This window comes from Ceratotherium simum, chromosome 17 (genome assembly GCF_057802395.1).
Source record: "Ceratotherium simum simum isolate JZ-2026a chromosome 17, ASM5780239v1, whole genome shotgun sequence".
NCBI classification, from domain to species: domain Eukaryota; kingdom Metazoa; phylum Chordata; class Mammalia; order Perissodactyla; family Rhinocerotidae; genus Ceratotherium; species Ceratotherium simum.
Genome location: NC_141916.1, coordinates 59,036,725 through 59,059,472, shown reverse-complemented (window position 1 = coordinate 59,059,472; position 22,748 = coordinate 59,036,725). Strand labels below are relative to the sequence as shown.

Sequence of the window (22,748 nt, the reverse complement as noted above, 5' to 3'; positions counted from 1 at the left end):
AAGAGGGTATTTGCCCACACAATCCCCACATGAAACCTCCCCCAAAACAACCATGCCAAAATATTTCTATTGTTTGCATGTGATGCAGAAGTTTGTGTGTGTTGTGCAATTATTTGGATACTTTATAACAGATGGAATAACAATAAAATGAGGGGAAAATACTCTCTTAACTAGCACAGACCCAATCAAAATATGTATATTTGTCCCGTAAAGAAACTCTCTGATTAGGCCCTCTGCCACATCTGGAAATTATTGACAGCTTGAACCATATTACTTCATCACAGTAGGACTTCATCCCTAGCAAGAAGAACTACAGGATCTACTTAAAAATACAACAATAATTTAATCCTTTTCCTGGTGTCTTAGAACTTTAGTACTGAGGGGTTTAGTCACATTAAGCCTGCCAATAAAATAAAAACAAAACAAATTAAAAAATCAGACCTAGAAATAAAAAGAAATGTCCTCCAGCACAGTTTTACACGGAATGACGGAAATACACAAGCACAGTGTGACTTTCTTATCTCTCCAGAAAATTAGGAGCCAAAAACGTTTACTCCTCCAGTTTCTACTTCAATATTATTGGGTTGAGCAATTACCACATGGAACAAGCCCCTTTAATATCACCCGGTCTACTTCCCAGCAGTAAATTCCACTCCCAGGCTTGTCATGGCTCATTTAGATAGTACAGTGAGTTTCCTCTGTAAGTCTGCTCCTAGAGCTGACAGAGTATAAGATATAATGAGATACGAAGGTGTTTATCATGAGGCAGAATGGAACTCTGAGCCAAAGCAATAGGAGCTGGGTATCATGAGCAGGCTGGGAACAGAAAGGTTTTTTTTTTCTTTGAAGTGTATTGGAAAAATCAACTATTCCATAAAACACACAAAGTTCGAGTAAAGACAAGTTTTTAAGCAGAAGTAACTCTCCACCTTACAGAAAGTTAAAAGAACAAAATAACATTTCAGAAATAGAGATGAAGAGGGGCAAGTACATCTTTCATCATAAAATTTTGGCTCAAGAGAGTTGTAATTTACCCCATCCCATAAGAAATGGCAGAAATTTTGCAACAGATACTCTGTCTAAAAACTAGCAATCAAAATTCTTGTTATGGATCTTGAAGATATCAGGAAGGAAAAGTATGTTTATAAAAATAAAGGCCAACAAAAAGCAGGAAAGGAGAGAAAAAGACAAAAAAGCTAACATACTGAAAATAAATTTGGTTTCAAGTGGAACTTACGCTTCTAATAAATATTATGAACTAAGCAACATAAAAGGACTTGCCTCTATTGCTCCAAACTCATGAAAATACTGCATAAAATAAAAAATAACAATTAGGTATCAAGCATGAGCTAAACGAGGAGAAGTGCCAATACTGAAGACAGAACTTAAAGTCAGAGCATTGATGAGAGCTTAAGAGGAAATGGTTCATGAGGGGTAAAAAGCTGGGTTCTAGGCTCTAATAGTTAAGGACCTGGGAGGAGATCTCAGAATTCAAGCTAAGGGGCAGACAGAAATAATCTATGTGTATAAAGCTAAAGAAAGTCACAATGGTTGGCTCCATTTGTAAAATGGGGACCAGAAAAACTGTCTACCAGCTCAATGGAGCAGCTAAGAGTCTAGAGCTATGGGTAGGAAAAGAAATCATCCACGAGAAACCACTGGTGCATGAGACACACACAGAATTCCAAGCACAGATATTCACACAAAAATTGGTTCAGACACAGTATTTGGTCCCTGCACAAACTCAAAGCTGATCTGAAGAAGTAAGACTCCTGAGGAAAGTAGCCCAACAGAAGATGAGCTCATAATCAAAGATTACAAACCATATGAAAAAACAAATCCTCATGAGAGGAATTGAAATGTTACAACAAACAGGAGACTTCACACTGTAAAACTAGAAATAACTGAACTGTGTTAAAAGGCATTTAAATAAACACAACAGAAGCTCTCCTAACAGAATGCCATGTATCAGACTCTCCAGATTAATCAACATCCTCTTTCTCCCTTCCAATAAATTCACTGATACCCACAGCATACTGAAATATGGCAACTAGAAGGCAATATAGAGAAGACTGTATTGGGCTGCCTAACTAACATCCATACTCCCAACTCCCACCTTCTCCCTTCCAATTTTTTTCATGTATCCACCCCTTCCACAGCGTGACTCAGAGATAAAGATCCTATTTCCAGATTTCAGAGGTAAATTCTGATTAGAATAAGATAAAAAGTAATCCTATTTTCCCTTCCCAATGACTTGGCATGTGATTCAGTCTGGGCAAATGACGTGAAAGGGAAGTCTACTGTGGGAGGAGGCAGGAGAGAAGAACTTTTCATATATTTAGAAAGAGACCCTGGAACACCTGGAAATGGTAGCATCATCCTGATACCAGCCTGAAGATAAAATCAACATACAATCTAATGCCAGTATACCTGGTCAGTGGATAATTTTAAACATTTCTAGTGTAGTTGTATTTATGCCTCCTTTGCTGATCTTTTATAGACTATGTTTACTCACTACAATGCAATAATATTGTGAAATCAACACTGAATACTCCCCCCTAATTTTATGAAGTGAAATCACCACATCTTGGATAACACATGGATTAAGGAGAAAAGCTCAGGAAACCAAAAGACATTTATAATACACAAGGAGAAAATTCTATAAATCAAAATTTAGATACAGCTAATGGAAGTCTAAGAGAAAATTTTATAGCCTTCTATAATAACTGAAAATATTCAATTCAAGTAACTTGAAAAAAAATAAACACGGCAAATGTAAGGAAAATAGAAGAAAATCATAATAGAACAGAAACCAGTGGAGTAAAAGCAAATACAAAATAGACATTAAACAAAATCCAAATCTTAAAAAAAGGCTCCTTAAAAAAACATATAAAGTATACAAACTTCTGGCAACACTGAACAAGAAAACAAAAGATAAAAGTCACAAAGCATATGAATGAAAACAGGGCATAAATACAGTACAGATTTATTTTTTTTAACTTTATTTATTTATTTTTCCCCCCAAAGCCCCAGTAGATAGCTGTCTGTCATAGTTGCACATCCTTCCAGTTGCTGTATGTGGGACGTGGCCTCAGCATGGCCGGAGAAGCGGTGCGTCGGTGTGCGCCCGGGGTTCCGAACCCAGGCCGCCAGCAGCGGAGCGCGCGCACCCAACCGCTAAGCCACGAGGCCGGCCCAATACAGTATAGATTTAAAAAGTACCTACCAATCAGAAATAACAGCATTGGACTGTTAGACAAGTGAGAAATAAACTTTTACTGTGTTAAGCCACAGAAAGTTTGGGGTGAGTTTTTTTACAGCACCTTGTGCTACTCTAACAAAACTAATAAGGGGCAATAGAGTATACAAAATATTTTTAATTAAGCAATATTTTTAAGCAATTTATTTAAGCAATATTTTTTTTTAAAAATAGCCTTTCTATACACCAGCAATAAAAAACGAGAGAATTTAACAGAAAAAAAATATCATTCATGATAGCAGCGCACGAGGCATCTAGGAATAAATCTAACACAGATGTGTAAGAACTTTACTGAGATAAAGCACAAGATATTAATGAAGGTCATAGAGGAGAACTTAAATAAATGGATAAATAGGCCTTATTGGTGAGTGCAAGACTCACTGTTATAAAAGTATCTAATTCTGCCAAACTTAGTCTATAAAATCGATGCAAATTCCTATCACAGTTCCAAGAGGATTTTTTTAAAGGAACTAGTCAGTGTCATTATAAAATTCATATGAAAGAGTAAAGGTTCTAGATGAAAGAACACTGAGGAGAGATTTGTTCTACCATATACCAGAACCTAAAAGTAATCGTATATAAAACATTAATGAATGAGTTAAGCAATAACAAACAAGTGAAGGGAAAACTCGACAGAGCCCAGAACAGACTCAAGCACATATGGGAACTTACTATATTATATGGGTGATACTACAACTGGCTTTGCATAAGGAAAAACTAAAATAAAAAACTTTCCTTAAACCAAATATTTCAGATATATTAAAAACTTACATGTGGAAACAAAACTTTAACACATATAAAAACAATTCTATTAAAATATCTCCTCCAGGATAATATATCTATTTATGAATTTACCAAAAGATGCACCACACTCATACTGGCTGTTTAGGTTTTATGTTCACCCACAGAACCCTATGCTTTGCCCTATAAAAAACTGTGTGTAGTTAAGTCTATGAGCTCTGTGAAGTTAGGAAACATATATCATCTCAATGAGTGTTTTATCCACAGTGCTTAGCATAGTTTTGGAGCATGCAGTAAGTCTAGAAACAAGGCATAAGTAATGTAAAATGCTCCAAAAAACAAAACAAAATAAAGAGCAAAGTGACGGGGGACTAGTGTTGACTGGGAAGATTCAGGCAGGTTGCTTTCTAGCTAATGTGATTTGGTGTGAGCCATAAGGAAAGGGTGAAACCATAAAAGGCAGAATTATGGAGAACGGGGCCGGCCCCGTGGCTTGGCGGTTAAGTGCGCGCGCTCCACTACTGGCGGCCCGGGTTCGGATCCCGGACGAGCACCAACGCATCACTTCTCCAGCCACGCTGAGGCCACGTCCCACATACAGCAACTAGAAGGATGTGCAGCTATGACATACATCTAGCTACTGGTGCTTTGGGGGAAAAATAAATAAATAAAATTAAAAAAAAAAAAAAAAAAGAATTATGGAGAACACATTTGACAGAACCATTTCAGCAAAACGTGAAGGAGGGAGAATATAAGTAAGTTTGAATAGTTAGATGTTTCTGGAGAATGGAGATAAGAAGTATAAAGGGAAATAAAGCCAGATATGTATTTAGGGACACAATTCTGGAGGGCTGATTGAAATATGGAGCTTCTGAAGGTTTCTAAACATAAGCGCAACATAATTAGATTTTTGTTCCCAGTGAAAGTAGGAAACTTCTTATTTCCATTGAGCAACTGATTAGAAAAAAATGTCTTGAATATATATGCCTATCTATTAGAAAGGTCATGACAGTACTTTTATCCAGTTCATGTTCAATTCAGTGATGTTGATTACACTGCTCACCCCCAAAGATGAAAAAAAGAAAATGAAAGCAATAACATGAGACTTTATTATATTTCATATTATGGGAGAGGGAATCATGGTATGAAAGGAGTATTTCTAATATCTGCCTTTTAACAACAACAAAAAAGTGACAGTGAATAGAGATTTGATTCTATTTTTAAAAAGATAATAAATAACATCCATAAACATATCTGAATCAATCATACTTTTATGACAAAAGAAAACTATCCTATTTTCACTGTCTCATTTTTTTTTAAATTTTAACCCTCAACTCCAAATTTGACCATGGGATAAAGGCAATTTAACAATCCTGAGGATTACAAATGTTTCATAAATGAGCTAAGAAAATACAAACACAAAGAAAATATAAACAAGCAGGACAGTAAAACGAAACAAAAAAAAAACAAGAAATAATGAACGAAAAGGAAGGTATGCAGGCTGGATGTACCCAAAACAGAGGAACACCAAAGGGACTACTGTATATCTGTATACTTTGACTTGAAAGATAACACCGAACATGACACCAGACCCCTGAATAACAGGCAGATGTATTCTGGTAGGTTCACTCCAGATGTGAACGCTTTCACCTGTGAACTAAAGCTTAATTTCAAGATCAGAAGCGTTTGCTATCTCTGCTAGCTAGTAAGCACCTTGCTCTAAAAAGTAACAGTATCTTTAACCAGAAAATGCATGGCCAGAAACACACTGAGAAGAAATAACTTCATTCTGGGTGGAAAATTATACCAGTGTGGATGGGTGTTATAAGAATGTCATTATGTGGAAGAAAGGCAAAGAAGAATGAATCCAGCCACAATTGCTTTCACATGCATAGCCAAGATATCCTCTGCTAAAAGGAGAGGTTTATCTGTTGTCTCTCTGACAATGACTTACGTATAAAACTGATGTCTGTCACAAATATTTTCCATAACAACTGTTCCTAACCCAACAGGCATCTTTTATTTAATTTCCTAGAATATTAAACCAAAAAGAAAAGACGAACTCTGGATCTAAACAATGTTCAATCTGTCTTAAAGATCTAACTTGTAGAAAAGACAAACAATATAAAGGCTATTTAAAACAATCAGTTTTTTGGCTATATATCCTCTGAGAATAATTACTTCGAGGATAAAATAATTTAGTACAATTCAAAAAATATTTACTTAGTGCCAATTGTGTGTTGGGTATTGTACTTGTTTCTGGGGATTCAAGATGCACAACGCTTCTGAACGTCAAGTGTCTGGAGGAAGATAATAAAGCCTACAAATAAATGACTATAATACAATTGGGTAAATCCTATAGAAACACAGATATAATAGAAATTTGACTATCATCTCTAAAGATTCTATACAAAATATTTTCCACATCAATACTTTTTATCTTTATCATTTAATTATATTCATTTTCTTAATGGTGTCTTTTAATGAATAGCTTTTAATTTTGATTAAGTCCATTTTATCAACTTTTTCTTTCATGATTACTATATTTTATATACCTGAGAAATCTTTGCTCACTCCAAAGTTTCCTGTTTTCTTTCAGAAGATTATGGTTTTACCGTTTATGTTTAGGTTTATGATCCATTTTGAATTAATTTTTGCATAAAGTATAAGGTCCTAACCTCATTTTTACCCAACAGACTTCCAGTTTTACACTTTTATCAAAAGCTTTTCGTGAATGTCCTGAGATAATTATATGATTTCTTTCATTATTGTTAATGTAGTGAATTTAATTAATTCGATTTTTGAATACTGAACAAGCCTTGCATTCCAGAAATAAGCCTAACTTGGTTGTAATATATTAACTTTCTTATTTATGTTAGATTTAAGACTTTCTTGGGAAATTTCATGTCAATGTTCCTAAGGGAGACTGATCTGTACTTTTCTCTTTATGTAATGTCTTTATCAGGTTTAAGTGTGAGGGTAATTCTGGTCTCATAAAATAAATTAGGAAGGAAGTATTTCCGTCTTCTCTGTTTTCTGAAAGCATTTATATCAGACGGGTATTATTTCTTTCTTAGATGTTTGGTAGAATTCACCAGTAAAGTAATCTGGGCCTGGAATTTTCTCTTTTGAAACATTTTTTATTACAAATTCAATTTCTTTAATAGATACAGGCCTGGTCAATTTTCTGTTTCTTTTTGAGCCAGTTTTGATAAATTGTATTTTTCAAGGAATTTGTCTATTATATCTAAGTTATCAAATTTATTGGCATAAAGTTGTTAAAATAATCTCTTCTCTTTTTAAATAGCTTTAGAATCTTGACTGATTTCTCCTCTTCCCCTCTCTCATTCCAAATATTGGTGATTCATGTGTCTTCCTTTTTCCCCTTGATCAGTCTTGCTAGGGGTGCCTATCAATTTTACTAATCCTTTGAAGAACCATGGTTGACTTTGTGAATTTTCTGCGTTGTTTTCTATTTCCTTGACTTCTGCTCTTTATTATTTCCTTCGTTCTATTTACTTTGCCCTTCTTTTTCTAGTTTCTTAGTGTAGAAATTGAGATCACTGAATTTAAACTTTCTTCTTTTCTAATATACACATTTAAAGGTATAAATTTCACTCTAAGTACCACTTGACCTGGATAACACAAAATTTCACATTTCTATTTTCATTCAGCTCAAAATGATTTCTCATATTCCTTACGACTTCTCTGAGCCATTGTATTTATTTATTTATTTATTTGTGAGGAAGATTAGCCCTGAGCTAACATCCATTGCCAATCCTCCTCGTTTTGCTAAGGAAGACTGGCCCTGGGCTAACATCCGTGCCCATCTTCCTCTACTTTATATGGGATGCCACCACAGCATGGCTTGACAAGTGGTGCGTCGGTCCGCACCTGGGATCTGAACCTGCGAACCCTGAGCCACTGAAGCGGAGCACATGAACTCAACTGCTACGCCACTGGGCAAGTGCCCGAGCCATGGTATTTAGAATTGTATTAAGTAATTTCCAAACATTTGGCGAATTTTCCAAAAACCTTATTAACTTCTAACTTAATTCCACTGTGGTCAAAGAACAATTCTGACATATTTCAGTCTTTTAAAATTTATTAAGATTTATTTTTATGGCCCGGCATATGGACTGCATTGGTGAACATTCCATACAGATTTGAGAAACATATATATTCTTCAGTTGTTCAGTGTACGACTCTATAACTATTTAAAAAAATTTTTTTTTTGTGAGGAAGATCAGCCCTGTGCTAACATCTGCCAATCTTCCTTTTTGTTTTTTGCTGAGGAAGACTCGCCCTGGGCTAACATCCATGCCCATCTTCCTCTACTTTATATGGGAAACCGCCACAGCATGGTTTGCCAAGTGGTGTGTCAGTGCACGCCCAGGATCCGAACCGGCAAACCTCGGGCCGCTGCAGCAGAGTGCACGCACTTAACCGCTTGCGCCACGAGGCTGGCCCCCTACTATAACTATTTAAATAGGTCAAGTTGATAGTTTTCAGATCTTCTATATTTTTACTTTTGTGTTGTTTTTTTGTTCACTTACTCTATCAATTTCTGAGAAATAGGAGTTATAATTTCCAGCGATGACTGATGACTATATTTGTCTGTTTTTCCCTTTTCTTCTGTCAGCTTGCCCTTCAGGTATTTTCAAGCTCTGTTACTAAGTGCATGCATATGAAGGATTGTTATGTCTTTCTGATGAAGTATCCCCTTTATCATTATGATATGTCCTTCTTTATCTCTGGGGATACACTTTGGAAGTATCCTTTATCTGATATTAATATAGCTATACCAGGTTTCCTATGATTACTGTTTACAAGGACGATTTTTTTCCATTCTTTAATTTCAACCTATTTGTGATTATTACAGTGCATGTCTTGTAGATATAATTGCCTCTTTTTTTAATCCATTCTAACCATCTCTGTCTTTTAATTGGAGTGTTTAGTTCATTTGATTTTGACACAACTATTGATATGCTGAATTCATATCTATCATCCACTTATCCCTTCTATTCTTTGTACCTCTGTTGCTCCTTTCCTGCCCTTTTTCTTCTGGGTAAATGAAATAATTTTTATTCATATATTTTATTTCCTCTATTGGATTTTCAGTTTTTTGGTTTTTATTTTTGTTGTTGTGGTTAACCTTTCGTAGTTGCTCTAGAGCTAACAATATACATTTTTAACTTTTCAAAGTCTATTTAGATTAGAAATTATAAAACTTCACAACTGATACTTCATATTTTCCACTGCACAAAGTTAACAACCTTACAACAGTATAAATCTAGCCCCCTAATCTTTTGTGCTATTGTTGTCATATCTTTCACTTTTACATACATTATAAACTCCACTTTACAACATTATTATTCTTGTTTTAAATGGTCACTTGTCTTTTAAGGAAAGTACGAGAAGAAAAAATAAATTTTGCATATATGTCAACTTTATTTACCATGTCTGGTGTTCTTCATCTCTTCCTGTAGATTCAAGCTCCCATCCAGTTTCATTTCCTTTCAGCTGGAAAAACATCCATTAGCATTTCTTATAGGTGTGTTTTCTAGAGACAAATTTTTTTCATAGTTGTTTATCTGAAAATGCCTATTTAACCTTAGTTTTTTTTTTTTTTTAAGATTTTATTTATTTATTTATTTTCCCCCAAAGCCCCAGTAGATAGTTGTATGTCATAGTTGCACATCCTTCTAGTTGCTGTATATGGGACGCAGCCTCAGCAGGGCCGGAGAAGCGGTGCGTCGGTGCGCGCCCGGGATCCGAACCCGGGCCGCCAGTGGCGGAGCACGCGCACTTAACTGCTAAGCCACGGGGCCGGCCCTTAACCTTAGTTTTTTAAGGGTGATTTTTATTTGACCACAGAATTCTAGTTTCACAATTTCTTTCCAGTACTTGAAAAGAAGTTCCATTTTCCTCTGATCTCCAAGGTTTCTGATAAGAACTCAGCTATGATTGTTTCCCTTTACATACTGTGTCTTTTTTCCCTTGCTGCTTTTGTCTCTTTATATTTTGTTTCCAGAAATTAAATTATGATGTTTATAGATGTGGTTTTCTTTGTATTTATCCTTTTTGGTTTCACTAAGTTTTTCAGATCTGTAAATATATGTGTGGTTTTTTTTAAGACGTTATTTATTATTATTATTTTTATTTTTTGGTGAGTAGATTAGTCCGGAGCTAAAATCTGTACTCATCTTCCTCTATTTTATATTTGGGACGCCTGCCACAGCATGGCTTGACGAGTAGTGCATAGGTTCTCACCAGGGATCTGAACCTGCAAACCCTGGGTGTCTGAAGCGGAGTGCATGAACTTAACAACTACGCCACTGGGCCAGACCCTGAGACTTTATTTTTTTAAAGCAGTTTTACATTTAAAAAAAATTGAGAGACAGGCAAAGAGATTTCCCATATACCTCCTTAAATCAATATATTTTAAGTCAAATTAGAGAAATATTTCAGCCAGTATTTTTCAAATATTTTTTTCTACCCCTTTCTCATTCTTTTATCCTTCTGGAGTTCTAGTTACATATACATTAGCCCATTTAATATTGTCCAACATGTTATTGAGGCTCTGTTCATTTTTTAAAAACCCTTTTTCTTCTTATTTTTTTGTTTGTTTGTTTGTTTTTGTGAGGAAGATCAGCTCTGAGCTAACATCCATGCCAATCCTCCTCTTTTTGCCGAGGAAGACTGGCCCTGAGCTAACATCTAGTGCAAATCTTCCTCCTTTTTTTTTCCCTTTATATCCCCAAAGCCCCAGTAGATAGTTGTGTGTCATAGTTGCACATCCTTCTTAGTTGCTGTATGTGGGAAGCCGTCTCAGCATGGCCGGACAAGTGGTGTGTCAGTGCGTGCCCGGGATCCAAACCCCGACCGCCAGTAGCGGAGCGCATGCATTTAACCGCTAAGCCACGCAGCTGGCCCCACCTTTTGTTTTTCAGATTGGATAATTTCCATTGATCTGTTTTAAAATTTATGGATTCTTTCTTTTGACAGTTCCAATCTGTCATTAAGACCATCCAGTAAGTTTTTCATTTAAATATCAGTTTTCAAATTTCCATTTTTTAATAGTTTTCCTTTCTTGGCTGAGATTTCCTATCTGTTCTAACATTAACATGCCATTTTCCTTTAAGTCTTTGAAGCATATTTGTAGGAGTGACTCTCAAGTCTTTATCTATTAAACTCTATATCTAGGACTTCTCTGAGTTGATTTTTACCGTATGCTTTTCTTCACTATGGGTCACATGTTACTTTTTCTTTGCATATATGGCAGTTTTTAAAAATCTAATATAGGATATTATAGATGATACATTGTAAAGACTCTGGATTCTATTATTTTCTTCTGAAGAGTAACGATTTTTATTCTAGTAGGTAATTCAATTAATAGCTGAGCCTCTTGTACTTGTAGGCTTGGATTTATCCAAGATATTTCTCAGACTCTCTATCGGGGTATTTCCCAGACCTCTCTATCTTGGTGGGACTCATTCCCCAAATTGTATCTCCTCTGTAGACTTTCTTGGGGCTTTAAGTTTTGTTAGTCTGAGTCTATAGTAGGCTTTATTGTAGGGCATGATTCCTACTCCTAAACCCTAGCTTTTCTGTTATCTTGGCAAGATGCCTGAAGTTTTAACAAGATTGGGTTGAAACTCCAAATTCCCCAGCACTGCTCTGGCTCTAGTATCACAATTCCACTTTCATCCCCATGGCAGCCAATCTCTGGTAAGTCTTGGTTAGTCTCATCCAGTGAATGTGCAGCATACTCCTAAGTGAAAAAAATTCATGGACACGTAACCCCCAATTTCTTCTCAGTATACTATTTATATATGTTACTTCTCTGATTTGCTCAGAGCATTTACAACTACAGAATCAAGGGACCTCAGAAAGTCACCTAGTCAAAGAACTATATAATTTTTAAAACCACATGGATCTTAGAGATTGAGAAAACCCTTTCATTTCAGAATGAGAAAATGACAGACCTGAAAAGTTAGCTGCAAATTGGATTTTCATTTGTGAGCAATCATGCTCTTCAAATCTTCACCTTTACAAATTTCAAAGTGTTTTCATTACTTTATCTCATTTGATCCTCACAACAACCTCAGCAGTTGGGTCTACATGTTATTATCACTGTTTTAGAGGTAAACATATTGGCTCAAAACATAAACACAGGAACGGCTTCGGCTTCCAGAGGGGGTATTTCCCATGCCGGGAACCGGGAATCTTCCCCCAACCCCCGAGGGAGACCTGCCACTGCGCCGCAGCCTGCGGACAATCCTTCACATATAGACCGTGTTTGGCTTGAAATCTTCCTGTTTTCACTCCATTCAATTGACTTAGCAGGGTTTCAAGAGCAGCATTTGTAAATTTGCAGACTGGCCCTGGACTAAGATCTGTGCGCATCTTCCTCCACTTTATGTGGGACGCCACCACAGGATGGCTTGACAAGTGGTGCGTTGGTGCGCGCCCGCCATGCAAACTGGCGAACCCCAGGATGGCGCGGCGGAGCGCGCACACTTGACAGCTTGCGCCACCGGGCCAGCACCGATGTTTTAATATTTTTGATTTATTCATGCAACAACATTGGTTGAGCATCTACTGTGAGCTCAAGTGTTGTTCAAGGAACTGGGGATACAGAAGTAAACAAGGGGAGGAAGTCAAGAAGGCGGCGTAGTCAGACTCTGAACTCACCTCCTCCCGCGGACACAGCCAATTTACAACTACTTGTGGAAAAATTACCCGAGACAGAACTGAAAACTGGATAAGAGGAACTCCTGCAACAACGGACAATCCTAATTGAGGTGGAAGAGGCAGAAACTCCCTTCTGGAGAGGAAAAACGCCGCCTTCACAAGCCGCCAGCTTCACCGCTGCCCGGGAGCAGCGCACAGGTACGCAGCCTCCCTGGAGGCGCGGGGCCCAGAGCAGGGGAGCGCCCCCGCTGTGGGCATTTTGTGGACCCAGCACAATCGAGTCGAGTGGCATAATATCTGACTTTGCCTGCTACTAAAACATTGGGGAGTACTCCCAGAAAAGCTGGTTCACAAAGAAATTAAAACTGGCTCTTAAAGGGCCCACGCGAAACTCACCCGTTTCAGAAAGCAACCGAAAATCACCAGAAAGAAAGGTGCACAGTGCTGTGGTGAAAAGAGACTCACCTAATAGGCCCTGAGTGCATCTCGGTGAGGGGTGAGACCTCTCCAGGGACTGGGACATTGGTGGCGGCCATTGTTGTGGCCTGGTGTGGGCATGCTGACACAGACTCCATTGGAGTTCTCCCTGGGGCCTGCTAGCCCAGGGTCTGCCCCACCCACTAGAGCACCGATTTAATCCAGCTCAGGCAGGGCAGGCTGCCCAGCCTAGAGACTGGCCCCACCCAACAACAAGCCCTCAGGCAACTTGTGGGCCTGCAGAGATTGGTGACTGGATTCTCTGCTGCCTGGCAACTGAGCCGACTTCAGAGGGGCAGGAGCGGGTGGAGAGTGTGGGGTGGTGTTGGAGTGTGTGGGGCTCCCGCCCTGGAGAGACTGGGTCCGCTTTGGGAGGTTGGGGCACGCACACAGGGCAGGACTGTGTTGACTGTGTGTGTGGACCTGTGGGCGGCAGGGCTTCTCAGCCGCAGAAGACTTGTGCTTCTCAAAGACCCACACAGGGGATTTGCCCCACCTTCCAAAGCCTGAAACAATTGGGTGCTCCTGTGCCTGAGGCCAGGCCCACCCAGCTGCAATCCTCAGAGAGCTGACAAGAGACCTAAAGGCTGGAGGCTTTTAGCAATTGTAAGCCCCTGAGCCTAACAAACTGCCACGCTGGGGGCCTACTCACTTAAAAGAAATACTGCAACACAAATGTGGTATTAGAACTTGCAGCCAACTGTGCTGGGGCTCCCTACACCTGATAAAGAGACTGAAGGGCCCACAATAACTACAAAGAGCTGAGCATTACAACAGCCGACCAGGAGCATAACTCAGCCTACCTAGGCGCATACAAGGAGAGCAAACAGGCCACAACAGAAGGACACACGTAGCCAAGATAGGGGTCACCCCGGGAACATTGAGAACTGAGGGAAGCACACTGCAGGCCTCCTCAGCCATCACTTACATAAGGTCACCTATCCAAGAGCAGGAGACATAGCTGACCTACCTGATACGTAGACACAAGCACAGGGAAAGAGCCAAAATGAGGAGGCAAAGGAATATATTCCAAGTAAGGGAACAGGACAACACCCAAGAAAAGGAACTAAGTGAAACAGAAATGAGCAACCTACCCGACAGAGAGTTCAAACTAAGAGTGTTAAGGATGCTCACTGATCTGGGGAGAAGAATAGATGAACTCAGTGAGAATGTCAACAAAGAAATGGAAGATATAAAAAAGAACCAATCAGAAATGAAGAATACAATACTGGAAATGAAAAATTCACTAGAGGGACTCAAAAGCAGAGTAGAGGATACAGAAGAACGGATCTGTGAGCCAGACGAAAGACTAGAAGAAATTACCCAAGCTGAACAGGTAAAGTAGAAAAGACTGAAAAAGAGTGAGGACAGTCTAAGGGGCCTCTGGGACAACATCAAGCGCACTAACATCCGTGTTATAGGTGTCCCGGAAGGAGAAGAGCGAGACAAAGGGGCAGAGAATCTATTTCAAGAAATAATAGGTGAAAACTTCCCTAACCTAAGGAAGAAAACAGACATCCAGGTACAGGAATCACAGAGAGCCCCAAACAAGATAAACTCAAAGAGGCCCACACCAAGACACATCATAATCAAAATGGGCAGAATTAAAGATAAAGAGAGAATCCTAAAAGCTGCAAGAGAAAGACAAGATACATACAAAGGAAACCCCATAAGGCTATCAGCAGACTTCTCAGCAGAAACCTTATAGGCTAGAAGAGAGTGGCACGATATATTTAAAGTGCTAAAAGGAAAAAACGTACAGCCAAGAATACTCTACCCAGCAAGGTTATCATTCAAAATGGAAGGAGAGATCAAAAATTTCCCAGACAAGCAAAAATTAAAGGAGTTTGTCACCAAGAAACCAGTGCTACAAGAAATGTTAAAGGGACTGATTTAAGGGAAAAAGAGAAGACCACAAATAGGAAAAATTATCTATTTCCATGATAAGAACGTAATGGATACAAATGCACAAAAAAGAGGTTAGCTATGCTATCAAAAACATAAAACGAGGGGGAGGAGGGGAGTTAAAGAGTAGAGCTTTCAGACAGAGGTCAAACTAAAGAGACCATCAATTCTGTACAGAAGAAGAAAGGAACAGAGAAGGACTACTAAAACACTTAGGAAAAAAAAGTTAAAAAAAGGCAGTAAGTACATACTTATCAATAGCTACTTTAAACGTCAATGGACTAAATGCTCCAATTAAAAGGCATAGGGTGGCTGACTGGATAAAAAAACAAGACCCATACATATGCTGCATACAAGAGACACACTTCAGACCTAAAGACACTCACAAACTGAATGTGAAGGGATGGAAAAAGATACTCCACGCAAATGGCAATGAAAAGAAAGCTGGGGTAGCAGTGCTCATATCAGACAAAATAGACTTTAAAACAAAAACTGTAAAAAGAGACAAAGAAGGGCATTACATAATGATCAAGGGAACAATCCAACAAGAGGATATAACACTTATAAATATCTACGCACCCAATGTAGGTGCACCTAAATATATAAAGCAATTATTAACAGACATAAAAACAGAAATAGACAGTAACACAATAATAGTAGGGGACTTTAACACTCCACTTACACCAACGGATAGATCATCCAAACAGAAGATTAATAAGGAAACATTGGCCTTAAATGACACACTAGAACAGATGGACCTAGTAGATATATACAGAGCATTCCAACCAAAAACCGAAGAATACACGATCTTTTCAAATGCACATGGAACATTCTCCAGGACTGATCACATATTAGGCCACAAAACAAGCCTCCATAAATTTAAGAAGATTGAAATAACACCAAGTATCTTTTCTGACCACAACGGTATGAAACTAGAAATCAACTATAGGAAGATAATCAGAAAAGCCACAAATACGTGGAGTTTAAACAAAATGCTACTGAACAATGACTGGGTCAACGAAGAAATCAAAGAAGAAATCAAAAAATACCTGGAGACAAATGAAAATGAAAATACGACATGCCAGAATTTATGGGATACAGCAAAAGCCGTTCTAAGAGGGAAGTTTATAGCAATACAGGCCTATCTCAACAAACAAGAAAAATCTCAAATAAACAATCTAACAATGCACCTAAAGGAACTGGAAAAAGAAGAACAAACCAAGCCCAAAATCAGTAGAAGAAGGGAAATAATAAAAATAAGAGCAGAAATCAATGAAATAGAGACTAAGAAAACAATAGAAAAAATTAATAAAACCAAGAGCTGGTTCTTTGAAAAGATCAACAAAATTGACAAACCTTTAGCTAGACTCACCAAGAAAAAAACAGAGAAGGTACAAATAAGTAAAATCAGAAATGAAAGAGGAGAAATTACAACAGACACCTCAGAAATACAAAAGATTATAAGAGAATACTATGAAAAGCTATATGCCAACCAATTCGACAATCTGGAAGAAATGGATAAATTCTTAGAATCATACAATCTTCCAAAACCGGATGAAGAAGAAGTAGAGAATTTGAATAGACCAATCACCAGTAAGGAGATCGAAACAGTAATCACAAACCTCCCCTAAAATAAAAGTCCAGGACCAGATGGCTTCCCTGGTGAATTCTACCAAACATTCAAAGAAGACTTAATACCTATCCTTCTGAAACTCTTCCAAAAAATTGAGGAGAGGGGGAAGCTCCCTAACTCATTCTATGAAGCCAACATTACCCTGATACCAAAACCAGACAGGGACAACACAAAAAAAGAAAACTACAGGCCAATATCACTGATGAACATCAATGCAAAAATCCTCAACAAAATACTAGCAAATCGCATACAACAATACATTAAAAAGATTATACACCATGATCAAGTGGGATTTATTCCAGGTATGCAGGGATGGTTTAACATTCGCAAATCAATCAACGTCATACACCACATTAATAAAATGAAGAATAAAAATCACATGATCATCTCAATAGATGCAGAGAAAGCATTTGACAAGATACAGCATCCATTTATGATAAAAACTGTGAATAAAATGTGTATAGAAGGAAAGTACCTCAACATAATAAAGACCATATGTGACAAACCAGAGCTAATATCATCCTCAATGGTGAAAAACTGAAAGCTATCCCTCTAAGAACAGGAAGCAGACAAGGATGCCCACTGTCACCACTCCTATTTAACATAGTACTGGAAGTCCTAGCCAGAGCAATCAGGCAAGAGAAAGAAATAAAAGGGATCCAAATGGAAAAGAAGAAGTGAAATTGTCACTATTGGCAGATGACATGATTTTACATATAGAAAACCATAAAGAATCCACCAGAAAACTTTTTGAAGTAATAAACGAATATGGTAAAGTTGCAGGATACAAAATCAACATACAAAAATCAGTTGCATTTCTATACACTAACAATGAAGTAGCAGAAAGAGAAATTAAGAATACCATCCCATTTACAATTGCAACAAAAAGAATAAAATACCTAGAAATAAACTTAACCAAAGAGGTGAAAGATCTGTACACAGAAAACTATAAAACATTGCTGAAAGAAATTGAAGAAGACACAAAGAAATGGAAAGATATTCCGTGCTCTTGGATTGGAAGAATTAACATAGTTAAGATATCCAGACTTCCTAAAGCCGTCTATAGATTCAATGCAATCCCTATCAAAGTTCCAACAACATTTTTCACAGAAATAGAACAAAGAATTCTAAAATTTATATGGAACAACAAAAGACCCCGAATAGCTAAAGGAATCCTGAGAAAAAAGAACAAAGCTGGAGGTATCACACTCCCTGATTTCAAAATATACTACAAAGCTATAGTCACCAAAACAGCATGGTACTGGCACAAAAACAGACACACAGATCAATGTAATAGAATCGAAAGCCCAGAAATAAACCCACACATCTATGGACAGCTAATCTTTGACAAAGGAGCAAAGAACATACAATGGAGAAAAGAAAGTCTCTTCAACAAATGGTGTTGGGAAAACTGGATAGCCACATGCAAAAAAATGAAATTAGACCCTTACCTTACACCATACACAAAAATTAACTCCAAATGGATTAAAGACTTGAATGTAAGACCTGAAACTGTGAAAATTCTAGAAGAAAATATAGGCAGTACGCTCTTTGACATCGGTCTTAGCAACATATTATCAAGCACCATGTCTGACCGGGCAAGAGAAACAATAGAAAAAATAAACAAATGGGACTACATCAAACTAAAAATCTTCTGCACAGCAAAGGAAACCATCAACAAAACAAAAAGACAACCTAACAATTGGGAGAAGATATTTGCAAACCATACTTCTGATAAGGGGTTAATCTCCAAAATATATAAAGAACTCATGCATCTCAACAACAAAAAAACTAACAACCCAATTAAAAAATGGGCAAAAGACCTGAACAGACATTTCTCCAAAGAAGATATACAGATGGCCAACAGACACATGAAAAGATGTTCAACATCATTAACTATCAGGGAAATGCAAATCAAAACTACAATGAGATATCACCTCACGCCCGTCAGAATGGCTATAATTAACAAGACAGGAAACAACATGTGTTGGAGAGGATGTGGAGAGAAGGGAACTCTCATACACTGCTGGTGGGAGTGCAAACTGGTGCAGCCACTATGGAAAACAGTATGGAGATTCCTCAGAAAATCAAGGATAGAACTACCATATGATCCAGCTATTCCACTGCTGAGTATTTATCCAAAGAACTTTAAAACACCAATGCGTAAAGATACATGCACCCCTGTGTTCATTGCAGCGTTATTCACAATAGCCAAGACTTGGACTCAACCTAAGTGTCCATCAAGGGACGAATGGATAAAGAAGCTGTGGTATATATACACAATGGAATACTACTCAGCCATAAGAAACGATGACATCCAGCCATTTGTGACAACATGGATGGACACTGAGGGTATTATGCAAAGCGAAATACGTCAGAGGAAGAAGGTCAAATACCGTATGATTTCCTTCATTAAGTAGTAGATAATAACGACAATAAGCAAACACATAGGGACAGAGATTGGATTGGTGCTTACCAGAGGGGAAGGGGGGGGGAGGGCAGAAAGGATAATTTGGCACATGTGTGTGGTGATGGGTTGTAATTAGTATTTTGGTGGTGAACATGATGTAATCTGTGCAGAAATAGAAGTATAATGATGTACACCTGAAATTTATACAATGTTATAAACCAATGTTACTGCAATAAATAAAAAATTAAAAATAAAACAAAACATAAACACATTCTTTGCTACTAAGAGCATCTTATAATACTCTTTTACTCAGGATCCTCAAATAGGAAAAGCTTATGATTAAATGGATGGATTATTACCCTCTACATCCAAAGCTTGAGGGAGGTTTTGCCCATTTACAGAATGAGAACCTATCTATATGGTACTCTCTGAGGGACACTGAAAAGGAAGCTCCTGAAAGCAAAAGAGTAAAAGGGACCCAAAAGATCTCAAACCAAAAAAACTCTCATACTGGTATATTATATAACATATTTTCCTAAAATGGGTATTACAATTAGGTTAAGGGATTAGGTTACCTACCTGCAACAATTAACCCTTTAACTGATTCCCCTGTATTTAACAGAAGGGACTAGGAGTGACCCTACACCTCAAGGAGAAGAAAAAATAAAAAGATAACTAAGAAGTAGAACAGTAACCCCACTCCTTTCTTGCTTGGGAGGAAGAGGATGACTTATATTCTTTTTTTTTTTTTTTTTTTTAAAGATTTTATTTATTTATTTTTTCCCCCCAAAGCCCCAGTAGATAGTTGTGTGTCATAGCTGCACATCCTTCTAGTTGCTGTATGTGGGACGCGGCCTCAGCATGGCTGGAGAAGCGGTGCGTCGGTGGGCGCCCGGGGATCCGAACCCGGGTCGCCAGCAGTGGAGCGCGCTCACTTAACCACCAAGCCACGGGGCCGGCCCTGATGACTTATATTCTTAATTTCATCCCTGCACAGGTGAGGACATTCTTGCACATAAACCATATATTGAGAGGGGGAGAGAAAGAATTATAAAAGCTGTAAAAGAGAGGTACTTTGGGGCTTTTATCAGAAAAGCTCATTTCTTTACTTGCTACTTAGAGATTACTCTAGCCATCTGAGGCGTTTTACATGAAAAGATCATTAAGAAGCATGATTTTTTAAAGAACTATGGTTTCTTCTGTTTGGAAGTTACATCTGACCCTAAATGACTAAAAAGCGGAATGGATTTAGGCTTTAAGGTGGAGAAAGTGATATTTAGGGATACTTGTAATTTATTAATTACAATTCAGGTCACAAGAAAATAAAAAGATTTGAGAAAAACATTTGTAAAACTCACGCCTCATCTTGAGAGAAGCTGAGCATCGGGTCAAAGTTCAGAGCAGGAAGAGGTAAGGACTCTAATAATTACTGCATTTAATAAACCCATTTCCACCACTGTCCTATAACAACTCAGAGCCCCAACTAAACTATTAGCTCTGTGAGGAAAGATGTTAGGAACAGTAAAGATCACACATTCTATAAGGTGAGTAGCACAAGAGAGCTGGATATCAGGGTAGAAAAAGGCAGGGCAGAATTAAAAAGTTAACCAAGACTAGGGAGGAAGTCCCAAAGTCCCAAGAGATAGTTGATTGTAGACACAAACTTTGCTTTATAATTTCAATTAGGACTTGTCCCACCAGTGTTACTTGTTTATAGCTACACTGTACAGCATACTTTTTCTTTTTCAAGTGCAGAAAATTTCTATATTAATTTCTGTGATTTCCTACAGAATATTTAAACCTCAGTATTTTATGCCACTGTTAAACGCTTCCAACTCCACTAAAAGTCCTTCAGCACATATCTAATGACTCAAATAAATGCATTGGGTAGGAGTATAAATGAGTGCACCTTTGCAAAAAGTATACATGTTCTTATATAACTTAGAATGCATTTTAATTTGTTGCTAGGATATAATTTGCAGAACTATTTTCAATTTGGTAGTTAATTTGGAAGACTGGCATAAATCCACAAATGAGATGTTTTTTAATGTCAGCAAGTGTACAATAATAAATTTTAAAATGAAATACTAGGGGGTATTAGGAGATAAAATAATTTAAAATACAGTCTTATCTTAATTATTCAAGGTATGATAGATTGATCACCTAACTATACTACCCCCAAATAGCCTGAACTTTTTCCAGTAACCATTTTTTATAGCTTTCTTAATTATAATCATACTCTACATTTTGCTTAAAAGGCAAGGATTTTTAAATATCAGAATTCAGATTACTGGACACGTCTTAGGTCCTTATAAAAATTTATTTTCTGTTTGTGGGAAGTCAGATCTTTCTTTAGCCAAAAGGCATCTCAAGAGTATGTAATTTAGCCCATAGAGGTTTGGATTTCTCTGCCAAGTTTATTAATGGGATGCTAATTATCATACAGCTCTGGATTCTCAAAGAAACTAAAGAGCTCTTTGACAACTTCCCCAAACAAACCAGTTTTCAGGGTAGTCAAATTCATACTTTGATAAAAACTTTATTCAAAATGAAAAATGAGTCTTTTAAGCTTTATTCGTAATGCCAACAGAGGGTGAGATTGCAGTAGGAGTTTGAATGCAGGGAAGTGGAGAATGAATCAGGTGAGATTGCAGTATGAGTTTGAATGCAGGGAAGTGGAGAATGAATCAGCTCATCTAGAAATCTTAATAGTGAAGCTCATGACCTGAACTGATACTTAAAATTTATTATGGTTATTAGAGACATTTTTTTTTTTTTTGTGAGGAAGATTAGCCCTGAGCTAACATCTGTCACCAATCCTCCTCTTTTTGCTGAGGAAGATTTGCCCTGGGCTAACATCCATGCCCATCATCCTCCACTTTATATGGGACGCTGCCACAGCATGGCTTGACAAGTGGTGTGTCGGTGCGCACCCGGGATCCGAACCTGCGAACCCAGGGCCGCTGAAGCGGAGCACATGCACTTAACCACTGTGCCACTGGGCCGGCCCCTACAGCTGTTGTTATTTTATGATTTTTCCCCTTTTCCCATTCATCCTTTCTTTCTTAGGGAAAGACGTTAACACAAAAGTGGAACAAAAAAATAATGGGTAACAAAACCACAGCATAAGGAAAAGAGGAACCAATATGGGATCTGCCAATAAAAACATTCCTTCTCTTCAGGACTAGCTATCGAACTCAAATGTTTCTATTGAATCACTGGCAGGCTACCAAGCGAACAGTTTCCTATCTCCCCAAACTCATGGCCACCATTTATCTGTAACAGACACTCAAAATCATAGTCACAAATGATAGGGATAGAAAAGAACTGTTAGATTATTCCTCTTGGTGTGACTAGATCAGAATTATTCCAGAAAACTAGACTAGTCTAGTGCTTTGCTGAAAAATTTTCTATACAAATAGTCCCATTTCCTTTTCCTCAGGGAAGACTTTTCTTATTCTAGATTCCAAGTCACATATATGCATGTTTTGGTCTCTTTTGCACATTGCATTCCCCTCATATTTCTTCTACATTTCAAGTTCTCTGGTTATAATGAACAAGCCCTTTTACTTGTACAATTGTCAATAATTAAACAACGTAAACATTTAAAATATGGTAGGTCCTGC

The 22,748-nt window shown here is 37.7% G+C and overlaps 1 protein-coding gene across 14 annotated transcripts in view; it reads right to left on the bottom strand.

Annotated features, from left to right (window-relative positions):
- Positions 1–22,748, bottom strand: part of ERC1 (ELKS/RAB6-interacting/CAST family member 1) — a 567,884-nt gene that overhangs the window by 241,692 nt on the left and 303,444 nt on the right. The window contains exon 16 of one of the 14 annotated variants that reach the window (XM_087442955.1): positions 9,459–9,523. The exons of the other annotated variants lie outside the window; for them this stretch is intronic. Coding sequence (XP_087299081.1) covers positions 9,520–9,523 — 4 coding nt within the window. The 3' untranslated portion in view covers positions 9,459–9,519. Of the gene's footprint in view, positions 1–9,458; positions 9,524–22,748 lie in introns of those variants that run through there. 14 annotated transcript variants of the gene reach the window in all.